Genomic DNA, 18385 nt, shown 5'->3' with positions numbered 1-18385 from the left:
GTCAGTGTGGCAGGAAGTGTGACCCAGCCATCTCCAGCGTGCACCCAAGTCCTGGTCCGTCGGCCCATCTGCCAGGAAGTCTGTGGCATCCTGATCGTGATGTGGGGTCACCTACTGCAGAGGCCTGTGAGGTCATCCTTCCAGCTGTTCCCGAGTCGGGGGCGCCTCTGTGCCTTGCACACCCGTGGCAAGGACAGGGCCCTGCAGACGTGGTTACCCCTCCCACCACCCATAGCCAGCTCGGAGACTGAGCCTGCCCTAGAACCACATGGTCCCCACCAGGGTGGCCTGTGATGAACTTCAGCAAGTGAGTCTGCTGGGGGTCTTCTGGGAAGGGGATTGATCTTTGAAAATGACAGGCAAGCAAGGAGAGCTTGGCGCCCTACCTCTTCCAACCTTAAATACATTTAGGTGAAGGTGTGATGTGTGGCGCTACAGCAGCCATCTTGCAACCAGGAATCCAACTTTAAAATGAAGAGCCAGTGTCCTGGGGATAGTGAAGCAGAGGCTGGGCCCAGGAGGTGATGAAACTGCTCACCCCCCAGGCCTGGTGCCCACCCAGTGCTCTGTCGTGCTGCTCCGTCTAATGGGGGTGAGAAGACAGCCAAGGCCCTCACATCTAGGCACCTGCTGTAAAGGCTCAGCTGACCACTCAGGCCTTGTGCTGCTCGTGCATTGCTGATGGATTGTGCTCTTTCCCATCAAGTCACACCCCACCTCAGGTCTTCAGCATGGGCACCAAAGGGTGGGCACAAAAGCCCCTCTTTTCCCTGCGTTAAAGGAAACTAGACAACCCTGGAACCCAGACCCTGTGACCCAGCTCTGGGCCAGGTCTTCCTGAGATCTCTCCGTGGTGAGGGGAGGGGGCAGGGGCGCTGGCTGCACTCCCCGTGGCTGCTGTCGGGGGACCCCCATGAAGTCAGGCCTCCCCGGCGTGGCCGTGGCTAGACAGGGGCGCCCCTTGGCTCTGCAGGCAGAAGCTCCTCAGGCTGCAGCTCCCATGAGCTCCCTCACACGGTGAGCCTTCGTGTGCTGCGGGCCTGATCCTGTTCTGGTGCTGGGGACCCAGCACTGAGACAGTTCCTGCTCTCACAGCCTCATGAGTGGTCGGCACGTGGTCTCATGTGGTATGTCCTTTGAGGGGGTGGCCGTCCCCCCCCCCCCGTCTCTGGCCAGTCCTCACTTGCTTTCTTCCGGGGGCACTGGAGGTCGAGCGGGTAGGACTGGCCGCAGGGTTAGCTGTGGTTTCACGTGGCCGTTTCCCAGGACTGTGACCAATCGCAGCTCAGCTGTACCTGCTGTTCCCCTCCCTCGGGGTGAGAACCAGACAGGGAGTCTCGAGGCCTGCCCAGGAAGAGGGCTGTGGTCTCATGGCAAAGGCCACCCAGTTCTCCTGGCCTTTGAAGTCTCAGGCTGGGGCGCTGGGTCTGGGGAGGCGCGGCAATCTCAAAGGCCTCATTTATGGAGCCGTGATGAAATGTAAGCTAGAGGCAGGACACTGCTCGCCCGGCGGCCAGGGAGTCCTGGGACTCACGTGGCAGAGACACCAGGGTTCAGGGCAGCGATGCCAGCACTGCCCCCACCGTGGCTCTGCCTCGTGGTCCTGCCCTGGGACCCTTTGCTCCCTTTGGGGTTCTCCACCAGGAGGTGGGGCGCCCTGGTTCCTGTGGAGCCCAGGCGAGGCCCTTCCTTCCACCCTCCTCTATGTGGCGGGTGGGGGACTTGTGCACGGCCAGAAACAGGCAAACGGGTCCACCAGGGTGTAAAACGGTTTGGCGGAATCTACCAAAGCTGAAGGTGTGCCTCTGACCATGCGGTCCCACCCGTGTGTTACCCAGCAGCAGTGTCTGTGACAGACGGGGGCCACCCAAACGCCCACGCGACCTGCGCGTTAAGGACCGTTGCGTGCGTCCGCGAGGGTGTCTCACTGCTGAGTGAGGAAGGGTCCGGAGTCCACGCGTATCAGGTTCCAAAACAGGCAAAGTTAACCAATGATCGGGGCCGGGAGGACACCCCGGAGGGTCTGGTGCAGTCGGTGTTTGATTGATTGGGTGCTGCATTCCCGGCTTTATTTGGATGAGGTGTGCACCAACCTGCATGTTTATGATTCGTGTACTCTCATGTACGACGCGCTTCAATAAATAGCACCAACAGAGGCAAAGGGGGAAAGGGCCGTGTGAGTCGTCAAGGGCAGGGAAGGGAGCTGACGCTGGTGAGCAGGTGCGCCCTCCCCCGTCTGCTGAGGGGCACAGGACGGACCCAAACAGGAACATCACAGCTCAGCGCCTTCAAAGCACCAGACCCTCGGCCGGCCTCTGACTTCCCCCACCCGTGAGGGGCCGGCCCTGCGGTCCATGCCCACCCCGCCCTCAGAGGAGGCTTTGTCGTCAGCACCGGGCACTCTTTAGTGACAGAGTGCTGGCTCGGCTGCGGTGACCTTTTGCAGAGGCAGTGGGGGCCGTCGGGGGAGGTCTGGCAGCTCTGTCCCCGCCCCTGCCCCGGGAGGAGCCGGAGCGCAGGAAGTGGCTGGGGGTCCTTGGGGCAGGACCGCCTTCAGTCCGCGTTTAACGTGGGGCAGGCTGGTGTGTGTGCGCATGTGCGCGTGTGTGTTTCTGAGGCAGGATCCGACGGCTTCAGGGAGGATGTGGTGGTCTTGCATAGGGCCTGGAAGAGGGCTGGAAGTCTCAGAGGCAGGTCCGGAGCGGGACCCCCGCGCCCGCGACACCTGGAGGGGAGGCGGGCTGAGCACGGCGCGGCTGGCCAGACTGCAGTGGTCTGAGCGCCAAGCTGCCGGGACAGGCCCGGGCGGAGCTGCGCCATCTAGCGGCAGCCCTCGCGCCGCAGCCCGGGCACACGCCCGTCACGGTGCCGCCCTCAGGGGGAGAGGCTCTGCGGAAGCCTTTAAAGGTCCTGAGGAAGGCAGGCGGTCTCATAGGACCGAAGGTAGCAAGAGGCCTAGAAATGTCCGGATCTGGGCGACCGCGCCTCCAGGGAAGAGGGGAGGTGGACTGAGGACCAGGACAGAGACACTGAGCCCTTAGGGCTGGCAACTGGGAGCTTGGGGTCCTGGCTGGGAAGTGACGACTGGTGGAGAGGCCCGGGGCCGCGCCTGGGCCGACATTTGTCCAGCCCCGGAGGACGGAGTGTGAGGGGCCTCCCGGTGGAGCCATGAGCTGGGCGGGACCCTGAGAGCAAGGGCCCCTTCCTGCTCCCTGGCAGGACGATGCCTGTGCTCGGCCCCCAGAGGCAGCTGCTGAGTCCCCTCAACGCCACGTCCCCAGCCACCCCCCGCCTCGGGCTGGCCACCAACCAGACGGGGCCCCAGTGCCTGGAGGTGTCCGTTCCCGAAGGGCTGTTCCTCAGCTTGGGGCTGGTGAGTCTCGTGGAGAACGTGCTGGTGGTGGCCGCCATCATCAAGAACCGCAACCTGCACTCGCCCATGTACTACTTCATCTGCTGCCTGGCCGTGTCCGACCTGCTTGTGAGCGTCAGCAACGTGCTGGAGACGGCCGTCATGCTGCTGCTGGAGGCCGGCGCCCTGGCCCCTCGGGCCGCCGTGGTGCAGCAGCTGGACGGCGTCATTGACGTGCTCATCTGCAGCTCCATGGTGTCCAGCCTCTGCTTCCTGGGCGCCATCGCCGTGGACCGCTACATCTCCATCTTCTACGCCCTGCGGTACCACAGCCTCGTGACATTGCCCAGGGCGTGGCGGGCCATCGCGGCCATCTGGGTGGCCAGCATCCTCGCCAGCACCCTCTTCATCGCCTACTACAACCACACGGCCGTCCTGCTCTGTCTCGTGAGCTTCTTCGTAGCCATGCTGGTGCTCATGGCGGTGCTGTATGTCCACATGCTGGCCCGGGCGTGCCAGCACGCCCGGGGCATTGCCCGGCTCCACAAGAGGCAGCGCTCCACCCAGCAGGGCTTCGGCCTCAAGGGCGCAGCCACCCTCACCATCCTGCTGGGCACCTTCTTCCTCTGCTGGGGCCCCTTCTTCCTCCACCTCTCGCTCATCGTCCTGTGCCCTCAGCACCCCACCTGTGGCTGCGTCTTCAAGAACTTCAAACTCCTCCTCACCCTGGTCATCTGCAGCGCCATCGTGGACCCGCTCATCTACGCCTTCCGCAGCCAGGAGCTCCGGAAGACGCTCCAAGAGGTGCTGCAGGGCTCCTGGTGAGCTGCTGGGCAGAGGGAGGAGGTGCTGTCGTGCGGCCCAAGCCCTGGGTGGCCGGGGCGGTCCCTTGGCAGAGAGGACGGGCTAGGCCATCTCTGAAGGTGTGGATGCACAGATCCTCTGGGGTCCGGGAGGGGAATGGCATGAAGCTCCAGGAGGAGCTGTGGGGGATGGATGAGGCTGGGGAGACTGCGGGGCACGACCCACGTCTCTCGAGTCCCCCCCTCGTGCAGAGACCCGCCGCACCCACTCTGGGACTGCCCCCCCCCCCCCCCCCCCCCCCCCCCCCACTGGGATGTGCAGTGTGGTGGCAAAAGCTGTCGGCAGTGCTGCTCCAAGGACTTTGTGACCAGCAAGGAGGAAGGCGTGGAGCCACAGTGGGAGGGTGGGGCTTCTCTCTTCTAAGGCTCAGTGGCTCAGCCCATCTGTCGACACCGCACGCCCCTGGCAGACAGTGCCGGCCAACACCTGCTCTGGGTGAAGCAGGGGCCATCGGCCTGAATTGGGGACCAGTACCCAGGCTCCTGGGGCCAGGAAGCAGTCTGGTAATAAATTCTATGCTTGGTGCAGCCTCCTTGCCATCTGTCTCGCCTCCTTCCAGAAGCTGCTTGAAGCTTGAGGTGGAGGAGTGGGGGCGGGGCTGAGGGGGGAAGGAAGGAAGGAAGGCCCAGGAACCAGCCAGCAACCGTGGCTGGGCTGCCCAGGTGAGGAAACCACAGCCCCACCTGGGGGAGAGCGCGGGAACCTGACCACACCCACCCGATCCTGTGCCTTTGCTTTCTCTGGGGTGCAAACCCCCGCCCAGAGCAACTGGAGTAAGGGCAGCAGCTCCCCTGCCCCCAGCCACCACCATGGTGACAAGACCCCAGCACTGTCCAGGCGCCCTCAAATGCAGCAGAAGCAGGACCACAGTGACCCATGTGTGACCCTGGCCAGAACATGGCCCTCTCTCGGCCCAGTCCTGCAGCCTCTCGTCCGTATCCCTGCCTCGTCCAGCGGCAGGGTGGCCTGGAGGCTGGGGTCTGCTCTCTTCCAAGTGCTGCCCTTCTGGGAGGAGGGTCAGGACTCCACCAGCCCTGGGGGGTGTGAGGCAAGGCCGCCCAGAAGGCCGTGAGGCTGTCCAGGGGCTACAGGGGTGTCCAAACCCCAGGGGAGTGGGCCTCTGTGGCGGACCGTGCTGACTGATGCTGGGAGCCCTTGGGTCCTCCCTCTGCTGCAGCCCTGGGCTGAGTTCCCACCTGCTTCCTCCACAGGCACAGCATACATTCGACCCCCTTCCTGGTACAGGCTCAGTGGAAGAACAGTAATGGTATCAGCCAACTCCAAGGCAGGTCTAGTAATGCCTGCAGCCCCTGCCGCCCCCTGGCCAGCCACCCGAGCCCCGTCCCGGCCAGTTCCTGCCCGCCCACCACTGGCAGCTCCAGCCCTGACTGCTGACCTCGGGGCTGGGAGCTGGTTCCCAGCAGGGCCGGCTTTTGCTGGGAGACGGGATGATGAGTCAGCCTCGAGCCGGGCACCAGAGCCCTCTGGGGATGGAGGAGGAGCTGGCCTGGCCCGATGCCACCCTGCAGGGCGGCAGGGCTGGTGATGGGTCCTGGTCAACGGGATGCAAAGCTTCTTCCTTTGCTCAACAGGGAGGCGCAGCCAGCTCCAGGGAAGAGCCAAATGCTCCCCAGGACCCCCTGAATGGGGACAGGGAGGGGCCCCAGGCGGCTGGAAGCCAACCACAGAAAGCCACATCATGGACGTGTTGTGAGGGAGGGCGTCTCTCGAGAACAAAAGGCCCATTTCTAGACTTGCCAAACTGGGGAAGCTGCAAGAGGAGAAAGAGAGGGGCGCGCACACAGCCACACCACACAAGCAGTGTGAGCGCACACACAGGAACAGGTCCGCACGGTGTGGCTGAGACCCCTCCTGAGGATTTTGTTACTGAAATATCAGGAGGACTTGATGATAGGCGGTTTCACTCTAACGTCTGACCCCAGCAGACTGCTAGGCCAGTGGGTCGTCCAGCCTCTGAACTGCGTGTCCACTTCACCGCCTCCCTTCTCTCTCTTATGCGCACACCATCTCCCTACATAGCTCCCCCAGCCCACCGAATTTCCTTGGCCTCACTTGGACCAAGACTCCAGGGGTACAGGTGACATCAGGGAGAGTGAGTCAGACAGAAACCACTGCCCTCCCCCCACCCCACCCCCAGTCAGTTCTGTGCCTGGCTTGTTTGTGTCCTGACAATTCCTGACACCGATGTTCACTGAGCAGCAGCTACATGCCAGGTGCTGTGCCTGGCAGGGGTACAGAGCAGCCCCACCTGCTAGGTCCGTTTGGAATCTCATGGCAGCCCCCTGGGGAGGAAGGGGCAGGTGGCACCCCCCAGTGCAGAGAACAGTGAAACTCAGAGCTGCCATAGCAACCCGCCGCCCCCCTCCTGCACTCACAGCCCTTCTGACTCAGACGTTTGGGAGCCCTGCCCCATGATTTCGTTCTTCTGGAGAGAAGTCGGTGCCTGCTGCAGCCTTTTCCTGGCTACCCCACCATTAAGGGACCCGGCAAAGCTCAGAGTACCTGGTCCGCCCCTTCGCGACACAAGACAGGGAGCTGGGAGGCGCCCATGTTGGCCTTTCCGGGTGGGAAATGGGGTTGGTCCCTACACAGGTGTGGACAAGAAAGACCCTCCTCGCAAAGCCGAGGGGCGAGGCTGCCGCTGGGGTGGGATAGAGGCGGCAGCCGGGGCGGGGGCCGAGGGCCAAGGGGGCTTCTATTGTCCTCCCTGGAGCTCGCCAGCCCCTCCTTTCGGGTGCGCGGTCCCCAGACCCCTGGGGCGGCGGGAGGAGGCGCTGCAGCGCGCGGTGGAGCGGGGATGCGCGGTGCTGATGCTGCAGCTCTGCCGCATTCTGCGGCGGCGTCCCCGGATTGGCCGCGCGCGATGACGCCAGGCCAGGCGCGGCGGGCGGGGCCCAGCCTATAAGAGCGGGCGGCGGGGGCGGCAGATCCTCCGCAGCCAGCCCCGGCTCCAGCGCGTCCGCCTGCGTCCCGCAGCCGCCCGCCACACGCACCGAGCATGAGGGAGATCGTGCACATCCAGGCCGGCCAGTGCGGCAACCAGATCGGGGCCAAGGTGAGGCCGCGCGCCGCCCCCCTGCGCCGGGCTCCGCACCCGGCGCGCATCCCGCGTCCCCCGCCCCCTCCTCGAGCCGGTCCCCGGGGGGAGGGAAGCAGGGAGGCGGTACGCGCAGAGCCGCACCCCGAGCCTCACTCGCCACTGCGAAGCCTAGAAGAAAAGGATGGGCTTGCCCTCGCTGCGGGCTGCCGGGACGCCGGGTCGTCCCCTCTGCCATTCCCACCCCCGCCTTTCCGCTGCCCCTACCGGGCTCACCTCGGGCCTGCGGGAGCACAGCCCAGGTCAGCCGCTAAACTCCATCCACCCGCCGCTGCAGGTGCGGGGAGGCGGGGGGGCGCTGGCTGGGCGTGGCCCTCTTCTCTGGGGTCACAATGCAGCCTTAGGCGAGATGGGTGGGGTGGGCAGGTTTGGGTGGGGCTCGCCCCAAAGCCATAATGATCCCCCCCCCCCCCGGCACGCCAGTAACTTGGTACCCTCCAAGAGTCCAGAGCCGCCCCATGCCCCCGCCTAGCTTTGACCACCCTCAGCTTCCTGGCCGCACCCTTTTCCTTTGTTGGGGGAGGAACTGGGCCCGGACTCGGGATGACCTTGGTTGAGGACTGGACTCTCCCTCAGCGTAGCCCTGCCTGGACAACCCCTGGCCCCTCGCCACAGGGTTGGATCAAACCCACGTAGGGACCGCGAGTCTCGGGGTCGGACGTGGGAACAAAGCCGGGGTGGGAGGGTGGGGTCGAGAGCTACTTCACCACTAGGCCCCTCCCCTCCATTGTTAGCCCACCTCACAGATGTTGGAACTGAGGCGGGAAGGGGATGGCGTCATCCCCAGCCGAACCCAGGAGGCAGGTGTCCCATCCCTAAGTCCAGCGAAGCTGTCCCTTGCCCAAGGTCACACAGCAAGTGGAGACAGAGCCTCTCCACCCTCCGGCTCTCAGTCTCTGCAGATGCCCAGCGCAGGGCTCGGGCTGGGTGGGTGCGGCCTGCTGCCCCCTGTGCTCTCCTCAGAACAATATAGGGGAGGGGGGGGGGGCGGGTGGCTTTGTCAGCACCAAGGCCAGGGACCCAGCGAGGGCTGGTGTCGAGCTGGTTCCCCAAGGAGGCAGTGGGAGGAGACAGGTCCTGGAGGGGAAGGGGCCAGGAAAGGCTTCCTCTGGAGGCTGTTGCCATGGAAACCGGGCAAGAACAAAAAGCTAATTACAACAGGGCTGGGGCAGCCACGTGGCTGACATGTAAATTGCAACTTGGGCTCTAGGGTGGAGGCGCCTCACATGGGGGGGAGGGCGTAGTGGGGAGACACCCTAATCACCGAGGAGACAGCTGTGCCTGCCTGAGGAAGGGGCTGGGGGAGGGGAGGCCTGGGGGACCAAGGCCTCAAATTAAATCAGGGCTCTGGGGGCTGTCACTGACAGCTGCCCTGGACGGGCAGAAGGGGCCATGGGCTCATTAATGTGGTCACAGGGGCCAGGCCTGCCCTGAGCATCTGCTCCTCCGAGAGTCAGGGGTCACTGAAGGGAAGCAGGGCAGCCTGAGTCCCACCATGAGCCTGGGGGAGTGGTGATCCTGTCACGGGGCTTCCTTCTATGGCTGGACCGGCACTGAACAGGCAAACGCAGGTTCATGCCCAGCTGCAGCCCCCATGGGTGGGGGGCAGGGCAGAGGCAGCGGCCCGAGTGCTGGACAGTGGCCTCCGCAGAGATTTTTTTCCTGCTTCAAGTGCAGTGGCCCTTGGGTTTGCTCATTACTTTTTATTCATTTTGGCTTAATTTCCTTAACTCTTGTTTGTTTTTAAAACTAATATCTGATCCTTTTTAACAATGCAAAAGAGAGAGTGGTGGATTTGGGGGGGAGGGGGATCGTTTCTTCCTTTTCAACCGCTGCCCTTTGCAGTGACCAGTGGAAGCAGTCTAGTGGTTTCCTTCCGGCCTCCCAGCCCTGGAAAATCTCCAGAACCAAACTGGATGCGCTCACAGCGTGTGTGGGGATTTGCCTGCCCCGGCACCCAGCACCTGCCCTGTGGACAGGCATGCGTTCCTTGGCCATTTTTGTTTCCAGCTTCCGTACTGGTTGTGACCTCCTGGTGGAGGGAGAGCAAACTTTTCTCGCCCATCACCAGCAAGCAGTAGCTGACTGGGGTGGGCAAGAGGGGCTGCTTCCCCTGCTTGGGGGCGGGCCGCCCGCTCGGGAGAGGGCCTGGCTGCGGGTGGGAATGGGAGTGGAAGTTATGGAGGGAGGTCAGGGCGATAGGGGCCAGGAGAGAGCAGGGCTCTCCTGAGAGGTGACATGACAGCATTTATGACTCGTGACGATGACCACTACGTGTTGGGCGCTGCACCTCTCGAGGCTGCGGTGGGATTGGGTGTCGCTCTTCCCCAAGGATAAAAAAAACGCCTGGGATGGACAGAGCAGGAGTTTGAATCTAGGCCTGTGTGGACACATCAGGATGGGCAGGGAGACCCCAGCTCCCACAGTGGGGCGAGGAGTCTGAGGACCCCACCCTCCACCCCTAGGGGGCAGGGCCGTCCCGGAGCCTTTGTCTGCGCCCAGCCTCTCGGCCGCTGGGCGGGGCCTCGGAAGGGCGGGGCCTGGCCCTGACAACCAATGGGAAGAGGAATTTCCTGGTTTCCGCACCCCACCCCCGCCCCTCCCAGTTGGGTCCAGCTTAACGCCCCCCCAGTCGGCCAGCCCTCCCTCCCGGGAGCCACTGCACCCCTCTTGCCTTGGGCTCCTGCGCGCGCCCCGCCACCTCCCCCGCCCACGAGCATAGGCGCCGCAAAGGTCAGTACCACGGACAGCGCCGGGGCGCACGCCCCCAGCTCGAGACAAAACCGTGGGGTCTGAAATAGGAGCCCTGGCCTGGACCCTGGGGTCCGCGCGCCACCTGGCAGTTTTCTCATCTGTAGTGATGATCATAATTATTCTTTAATTTATAAAATAGTATTTTGTTATTTATTAAATGTTATATGATCTGTATATATAATATATTCTAAGTTTTATTATTTTAAATCACAATTCGTATTTGTTTTAACTACAAAAGCAATTATTAACGTATTCTCCTTCTAAAAAGTTGAAACATTGCAGATAAGGCTAAAGTGCCCATGTAAGCACCTCGTCCCTCTCCGTCCCTCTCTTCAGGCAGGACAAGTTATTTTCCACTATTCTAGTCCATCTTCTGTGCATAAGCACCTATGTATAAAAAATATAGCATCTGCTGTGAGATTCTTGCTTTTACTCTGTATGTCATTGCAATGTGCCTTTTCCCCTAAGGGTGTGCCTTGGAGATCTGCTCATACCAGTGGTGATCTCTTATTGCAACACAATATTCCAAAGTATATTGATTTTTTTTCAAGTATCTTTTATTTTATTTATCAGTGAATATGACTTTACAAATTTAAATAACATCTAAGGCCTTTTAATTTTGTGAGGCCAACATTTGCTGACTGCTTTTATGTGTCAGGCCTTGAGTTGACCACTTGAAGTGGGTATCATATTATGTCCACTTTACAGATGAGAAAACGGAGGTCCTGAGAGGTGGAGTCACTGGCACACACTGGCCAGTGCTGGGGTCTGCACTCACTCTGGTCTGCTGCCTCCTGGAAGCCTATGCATGTCATAGAGCGGTCCAGAGAACTTTCCATAGACGTGTTGGTGGCTCGGTGGCTGAGTCACTCTCTCCCCCTCCCACACTTGCCATCTCAAGCTCATCCCTTCTCTACAGGGGCTGTGGGTATCTCTGAAGCCAGAGGTCTGGGGTGTCCCAGGGCTGTGGGAACCAAGGCCCGCGGCTCACACTGTCCTGAGGAGGGCATGGGGAACCCAGCAGTGGGAGGAAGCTCTGATCAGGCCCTGAATGCCTCAGTGACACCTCTAATTCCAGCAGTAATGCACACTTAATGCAGAAAAAAAGAAGAAAACTTATCAATGACAAATACACACAAAGGAGGAAGAAGTCCAGCTCCCGCCCTTGCTGAGAGCTGACCTCTGATAACAGTCTCTCTGCGTGAAATGCCAAGATTCTTCTGTACATTTTATAATAATGACAGTTCGTACTTCTCAGGTTTAAAAATGTTTTTATTTTTAACTAATCTTTTTTTTTTTTTTTTGAGAAGTTAACATGTGTACGTGACAAAAATTCCAAAAGAACCAAACGGTGTGCAGTGCCAAAGCCTCTCCCCCAGCCCCGGACCACTCTCAGGCACGGCTGCCTCCCCCAGCCCCGGACCACTCTCAGGCATGGCTGCCGGGAGCAGATTTTTGAATGTCTGTCAGAGACATCTATATATAGATACGCACGTGAAAACTGATTTCTAACTGCTTTTCTCACTGAGCAGTCTTTTCCAGAGCACATGACCCATGTGTAGAGGCCCTTTGCTTCTTGGGGCCTTCACACCCATTCTTCTGAGTCACCCCAACCCTGAGGGGCAAAGGGGAGGGGCACTGGTAAGTCACACGGTGTGTGACCACGATCTCCGGCCTGCATGGGCAGCTGTGCTCTGAGACAGCCTGGAAGTGCCCCTGGGGCGAGCACAGAGCACTGCGCAGCCTTCCCTTCACCCAGGGCGGGTGTCTTTGCGTGCTAATAATCCCACACGGCACTCACCATTCACAGGCTCTGTGCAGAGTAACTTGCTTTATTCTCAAAACAACCTGGCTTCATCATCAGGCCCACTGAACAGGTGAGGCCACTGAGGCACAGAGAACCTTCAGGACCTGCCCAAGGTCACGCAGCTGGGAAGGGGTGGTCCTGCCCTGCCCCAGTCCTGAGAGAAGCACGGTAGGTTCCTGCCCAGGGCGAGCAGGGCAGGAGGCCGTGGGGAGAGTGAGCCCTTGAAGCTGGGGCTGTGCCATCTCAGCTTGGACAGTCTGGGTAACCCCAGGCAAGTCATTCCCCACTCAGGCCCCTGTGGTTCCTGTTGGCTGAGGCTGCTGACGTGCTGGACGCTGCCAGGCCCTGTCACTGGACATCTTTGCCTCGACACTGAGGGGCACGTGTGTCCTGGACCCTGTCTCCAGCGCTTACCTTCTCTGTGCTTCAGCTTTCTCATCTGAAAGGAGGGAATTAAAAGCGAAACACCCCAAGAGGGCGTTTATTACTCATGGAGAAGTAGACTGTCCAAGGCCCCTGGTCACCAAGGGCAGAGCTGGGTTTGGGGATCCGGGTCTGTGTCAGCTGAGCCCTGAACCACGCTGAAGGCTCTGGTCTCCATGGACATGCATATTTATTATGACAATTTTCTTACAGATGACAGAGCTAGGGGCTCTTTTTCAAAGTCACTCAAAGGGACTAGTGCAGGCTTTGGGTCCAAGCCCCTAATTTCGTACCAGGGCTTCAAGGCTATGGGAGGGAAGGGGCCTGGTGGGGGTCACAACCACCTACTGACCCCTCCGTTCCCCCTGCAGTTCTGGGAGGTCATCAGCGACGAGCACGGGATAGACCCCAGTGGCAATTATGTAGGGGACTCGGACCTGCAGCTGGAGCGCATCAGCGTCTACTACAACGAGGCCTCTTGTGAGCCCCCATCCTGGACTGAGGGGTGGGGTGGGGGGACCTTGACTGCTGGGTCCCAGCATCTCTGCCTTCCTTTCGGTTGGCTGGCAGGTGCGACCAGAGACTCACAGAATAAAGACAGGGCATCCTAATAACCCTAGCGAGATTCAAATGTGTTTAATGGCCATGAGACACACGCACAGTCCGGTGGAATGGCCGGGGCTGGGCAGGGTCCCAAAGGCCCCTTCAGGAGGCCCATGGGAGGGTCCAGAGCAGGGGTTGCCTGGAGAGGTCGGGCAGGGGCTACTCAGCAACTGGTGCGAAATGGTGTCTTTAGTGAACTGGCAAAATATTAACCTGCCCACGTAGACATGGGATTTGGTCCTGGCTGTCCGGATGTCAACCATGACTCCCTTTTCACACGTGGCTCCTGCCTCTCTGACCCCAGAGTCTGAGCTCTTAGGGTGAGAGCACGAGGCTGGCAGTCCGGGGCAGGACGTAGGGGGCAGGAGGGGCGCCTAGCTTCTGTGACCCATGTAACCCACCCCTCTGCCCTCAGCCCACAAGTATGTGCCTCGGGCCATCCTGGTGGACCTGGAGCCTGGAACCATGGACAGCGTCCGGTCTGGGGCCTTCGGGCACCTCTTCAGGCCTGACAACTTCATCTTCGGTAAGTTTCCCCTGCCCCAGCCTCTCCTGGTGGACCCCACTGCCGGCAAACCCAGATCAACAGAAACAAGGGCAGAGTCACCCCTGCCTGTGACCCTGCAGAGCAGACCTGATCTCCCCAATCTGCAGCCTGGGACAGAGTCCCAGGGAAAGGGTTCTGTGCAAGGAGCAGAAACCACTTGTGATTTCAAGCAGAACGATGTGTGCAACAGAGGCTTGAGCTCACAGGATCCTTAGAGAGATGGGGGCGGGGGGCAGAAGCAGTGCCTCCAGAGGATACCGGCTCACGAGCACGTGACGTTGCTGTGGTCAGGTCAGCTGTCCTCACGCCCTTGAGTCTGGTGGCAGGGCCCTGGGTGCTCACACAGTGACAGGAGGAAGGCCACAGCCCACTTCCACCCCCCAGCGCTCAGCACCCTGACTCATGGGCATGAGCCTCCTCCCGACCCCGGGCTGTGAGGGGTGCTGGGGTTGCAGTTTACCCTTCCAGCACAGCCGGCCAGAGGGTGGATGGCCTGGAGGGGAGGGCTGATCGACTCCCCACACTGTGTGGCTGGGAGGGGTTGAGAAGGTGCGGGCAGCCCCGCTTCATGGAGGGTAAACAGGCACAGGGCTGCGTCCGCGGCTGCCATCAGGCAGGCACTGGAGGTCTGACCCCGTCTGTGTCCCCCTGCCCCCGTCCCAGGTCAGAGTGGGGCCGGCAACAACTGGGCCAAGGGCCACTACACGGAGGGCGCCGAGCTGGTGGACTCGGTCCTGGACGTGGTGCGGAAGGAGTGTGAGAATTGCGACTGCCTGCAGGGCTTCCAGCTGACCCACTCGCTGGGGGGCGGCACGGGCTCGGGCATGGGCACCCTGCTCATCAGCAAGGTCCGCGAGGAGTACCCCGACCGCATCATGAACACCTTCAGCGTGGTGCCCTCGCCCAAGGTGTCGGACACGGTGGTCGAGCCCTACAACGCCACGCTGTCCATCCACCAGCTGGTGGAGAACACGGACGAGACCTACTGCATCGACAACGAGGCGCTGTACGACATCTGCTTCCGCACCCTCAAGCTGGCCACGCCCACCTACGGGGACCTCAACCACCTGGTGTCGGCCACCATGAGCGGGGTCACCACCTCCCTGCGCTTCCCGGGCCAGCTCAACGCCGACCTGCGCAAGCTGGCCGTGAACATGGTGCCCTTCCCGCGCCTGCACTTCTTCATGCCCGGCTTCGCCCCGCTCACCGCCCGCGGCAGCCAGCAGTACCGTGCGCTGACGGTGCCCGAGCTCACCCAGCAGATGTTTGACGCCAAGAACATGATGGCGGCCTGCGACCCCCGCCACGGGCGCTACCTGACCGTGGCCACCGTCTTCCGGGGCCGCATGTCCATGAAGGAGGTGGACGAGCAGATGCTGGCCATCCAGAGCAAGAACAGCAGCTACTTCGTCGAGTGGATCCCCAACAACGTGAAGGTGGCCGTGTGCGACATCCCGCCGCGCGGGCTCAAGATGTCCTCCACCTTCATCGGCAACAGCACGGCCATCCAGGAGCTGTTCAAGCGCATCTCGGAGCAGTTCACGGCCATGTTCCGCCGCAAGGCCTTCCTGCACTGGTACACGGGCGAGGGCATGGACGAGATGGAGTTCACCGAGGCCGAGAGCAACATGAACGACCTGGTGTCCGAGTACCAGCAGTACCAGGACGCCACGGCCGAGGAGGAGGGGGAGATGTATGAAGATGATGACGAGGAATCCGAGGCGCAGGGCCCCAAGTGAAGCGGCTGAGGGGTGGGACGCGGCCGCGGCCAGGACCGAGAGGTCTGTCCCCTGAGCCATGTAGCCACTGACACACCCCTGCCCTTTCCCCCACCAGGCCCGGTCATGTCACCCTAGGGCTCCCAAGTGTGTGTCCTTTAGTACTTACAGCATCCCCGCCCTGTGTGTCTTCTCAGCTGTCTTCTGCCATAGGTCAAATCCATTTTGCGTGGCCCGTTTGTCTCTGCTTTATTATCAGCTCCAGGCCTGATGTTTTATGGTTTGGTTTGTTTTTTTTACTGGTTTGTGTTTATATCTTGGGGGGGATACTTAATAAATTTATTGCTGTCAGATACCCGTGCCTGGTGCTGGAGATTTCTTCTTATTCTGGAAAGTTGGGGCCAGAGGGGTTAGGAGGGGCAGACAGGGAGGCCCGGTGGCGGGGGCAGGACAGAGCATCATCGTCTCCCAGTGGGGGCTGACGTGGGCCTGTGCTTGGAACCTGCAGCTGTCCCAAGGTGCAGCCCCTGGCAGGGGAGCTCCTGGCGGTGGTGCTGGAGAAGGTGGCCATGGCTGCAGGAAGCCCAGGCGTGCTCTCAGGCAACCCGGGACAAGCCCCAGTCCCCTCCAGGGTGACTCGTGCCGCAGAGTTTTCCTCTGGCTTATACGGGTGCTAGACGTTAGAGGCAGGCAGCCGAGACCCAAAGGGGAGTCAGGAAGGGGGGACCTTGAGGACTCCCCAGGAAAATGTGGTGTGCTGGAGGGCTGGGGCTTGAGCCCTGGGGAAGGGCGGGTCTGGTCAGCGAGTTGTGGGCACAGCACCCCGCGCAGCCGGACCGGGAGTGAAGTTCTGGCCCACGCGCCCCCTGGCGGTCGTTTCCTGTGGCCGCAGGGCACCCAGGGTCCCGCTGGAAGGGGAAACCTGGCCGCCCCCTCCTCCTATAGGGAGAGAAGTGGAATCCCAGAGGCGCTGCCTGCCCGGGGCCCAGGTGAGCCCGTGCAGAGCTGGACGGGCCCAGACCCTCTGCCCTCGGCCTCCCCACACCCCACCCCTCGAAGCCAGGGTCTCATCAAGGCCAGCTCCCCCGGGACACCCCTGCATCCCACCCTTCTGTGTGGATACCCGGGCAGAGAGAGGCCGAATGGGGCTGATCTGGACCAGGGAATGGAAGCCCCGAGAGGGCCGGCATCCAGGGCTCTGGCAGGAGCGGATGCTTCCAGGCGCCTGCTCCGGGCCAGGCCAGCTCTAAGCCGGTCGCGCGGCTGACCCTGAAGAGCTGTGCTCGCCCACCTCACAGGCAAGGCGGCCAGGTTACAGTGAGCGTGACTGTTTGTGTGTGAGGGTCTGAGCCCTGCGCTGCGCCCTCCTCTCTGGGTGGTGAAGGCCCCGACTCCACGTCCACGGCAGCTTCACAGGGCTGCGGCCTCCATGCACGGCAGGGGAGGGGTGTCCACAGCTCAGGTTCTCCAGGGGCTCAGTGACCCCTAAAGACTTGAGTCCCCTGCCAGGTGTTGACAAAGCTCCCGATAGCCAGGTGCTCATGCTGGGTCCCCCGGTCCATGGTCTTCCCGGGCTCTCTCCTGAGGGGTGGAAAGCTGTGCCTTGTTTAACCTTTACAGTGAGGCCACCAGGCTTCCAGGCAAGAAACGAGGCTCAGAGACGTGAGTGTCTGCCCGTTGGCAGGTGGCACAGCCGGGGGTCCGACCCAGGCTGTGTATCTCTGCACTTTGCTTCAAGTGGCCACAGATCCACTTCCCTCCTGAGCACCTGCACCTGTGAGAACTTCGTCCTGGCTCGGGTCACTTAGATGAAGCTGGCCTCCTTGGGCCGCCCTGCCTTCTCTGCCTAGACTGCAGCCCCGCTTTAGCACTCACGATGGCCTAGGACACCTCTGTTGCTCCCCGGGGTTCCTCTCTTGCGGGAGGGGCTTGGCACCTCCTTCCTCCAGCCCTCCCTCCTCTCCTCCTGCTGGGTCCCTCCACCCCGTCCCTTGAGCCTCCAGCTCCCTTTCTTTCTTTTTTTTTTTTTTTTTTCGGTTTGCGGGCCTCTCACTGTTGTGGCCTCTCCCTTTGCGGAGCAGGGCTCTGGATGCGCAGGCTCAGCGGCCATGGCTCACGGGCCCAGCCGCTCCGCGGCATGTGGGATCTTCCCGGACCGGGGCACGAACCCGCGTCCCCTGCATCGGCAGACGGACTCTCAACCACTGCGCCACCAGGGAAGCCCCGGCTCCCTTTCTTATGAGGGGCCGTTTAGTTCTCTCCTGTTTTCCTCAGTCCTAGCCTCACTCCTCGCAGACATTGTGGAGCAGAGACAAGCCAGCCCTGGGCTCTGCGTGAAGTCCTGACCCACGGCGTCCCTGAGCGAGGTGAATGGCTGTGCTTTATGTCAGTGCATTTCAGAGCGGTTCGCTGTGCACCTGAAAACAGGAACACACATGGAAAGTGGCTGGAACAGCATGTGGCCCATAACAAAAGCCCTAAGTGTTAGCTCTTACATGCCTGTTATTATTGGTGAGGCGAGATTATTTGCAGGGATGCCTGGACAGGAGGGGGCAGGAGAAGCCCGCTCAGGGGTTACTCAGTCTCACCTGAACCTCCCCAAAGGGCTCTGATGGGCCCAGTGCCATCCAGTATTGACACCACTGTTGGATGGCCTTTGGGGCCGCCTACCTCACGGGCTGTTTTGCCTTCAGGTCCGCCTGTCCCTTTCAGCCTGGGTGATGGGCCAGGGGCATCTAGACCTGGGCACACTCCCGGCCCTTGCCCTGCGCCCTCAGCCTGGCATGCAGGGCTGCTCAGGGGCCAGGAGATGGCCTCACCCCCAGGGACAGGGCTGCCAGAGCAAATACAGGACGCCCAGTTACACTGGAATTTCAGATGAAGAACAAATAACATTGCACTTGGGGACATGTTTATACTAAGCAATCATTCCTCAGTTACAAAATCTGGAAATCTGAGACTGGGGTCCCCGGCAGCCCCACAGCTGGGCCTGTTCTGGGGGCCAGGCAGCCCTGAGCTCTTCATCCACCAGGTCACACATCCCGGCACACTTGTGAGGCGGATGCTTCAGGGGAAGAGGCCGAGGCCTGGAGACAGGCAAAGCTGCCCAAGACCCCAGCCTCCAGGGGCAGGGACACAATTTGCACGGAGGATGCCGGAGCCGAGTCATCATGGATCCCACCACCCCTGGGGGACAACG

General features: G+C 61.4%; 1 protein-coding gene across 1 annotated transcript; it reads left to right on the top strand.

Moving 5' to 3' along the window:
* Positions 1-1177: 1177 nt before the first annotated feature.
* LOC114885198 lies at positions 1178-15544 on the top strand. The gene is made up of 7 exons (XM_029204733.1): positions 1178-4174; positions 4478-4559; positions 6830-7078; positions 7165-7292; positions 12690-12798; positions 13337-13447; positions 14132-15544. The coding sequence occupies exons 1-7, from the start codon at positions 3224-3226 to the stop codon at positions 15205-15207; spliced, it is 2706 nt and encodes a 901-aa protein (XP_029060566.1). The 5' UTR covers positions 1178-3223; the 3' UTR covers positions 15208-15544.
* The last annotated feature ends 2841 nt before the right edge of the window (positions 15545-18385 follow it).

This window comes from Monodon monoceros, unplaced genomic scaffold, assembly GCF_005190385.1.
Source record: "Monodon monoceros isolate NGI ecotype Baffin Bay Population unplaced genomic scaffold, NGI_Narwhal_1 Super_Scaffold_10, whole genome shotgun sequence".
NCBI classification, from domain to species: Eukaryota; Metazoa; Chordata; class Mammalia; order Artiodactyla; family Monodontidae; genus Monodon; species Monodon monoceros.
This window is presented reverse-complemented; position numbering and strand designations above follow the sequence as displayed.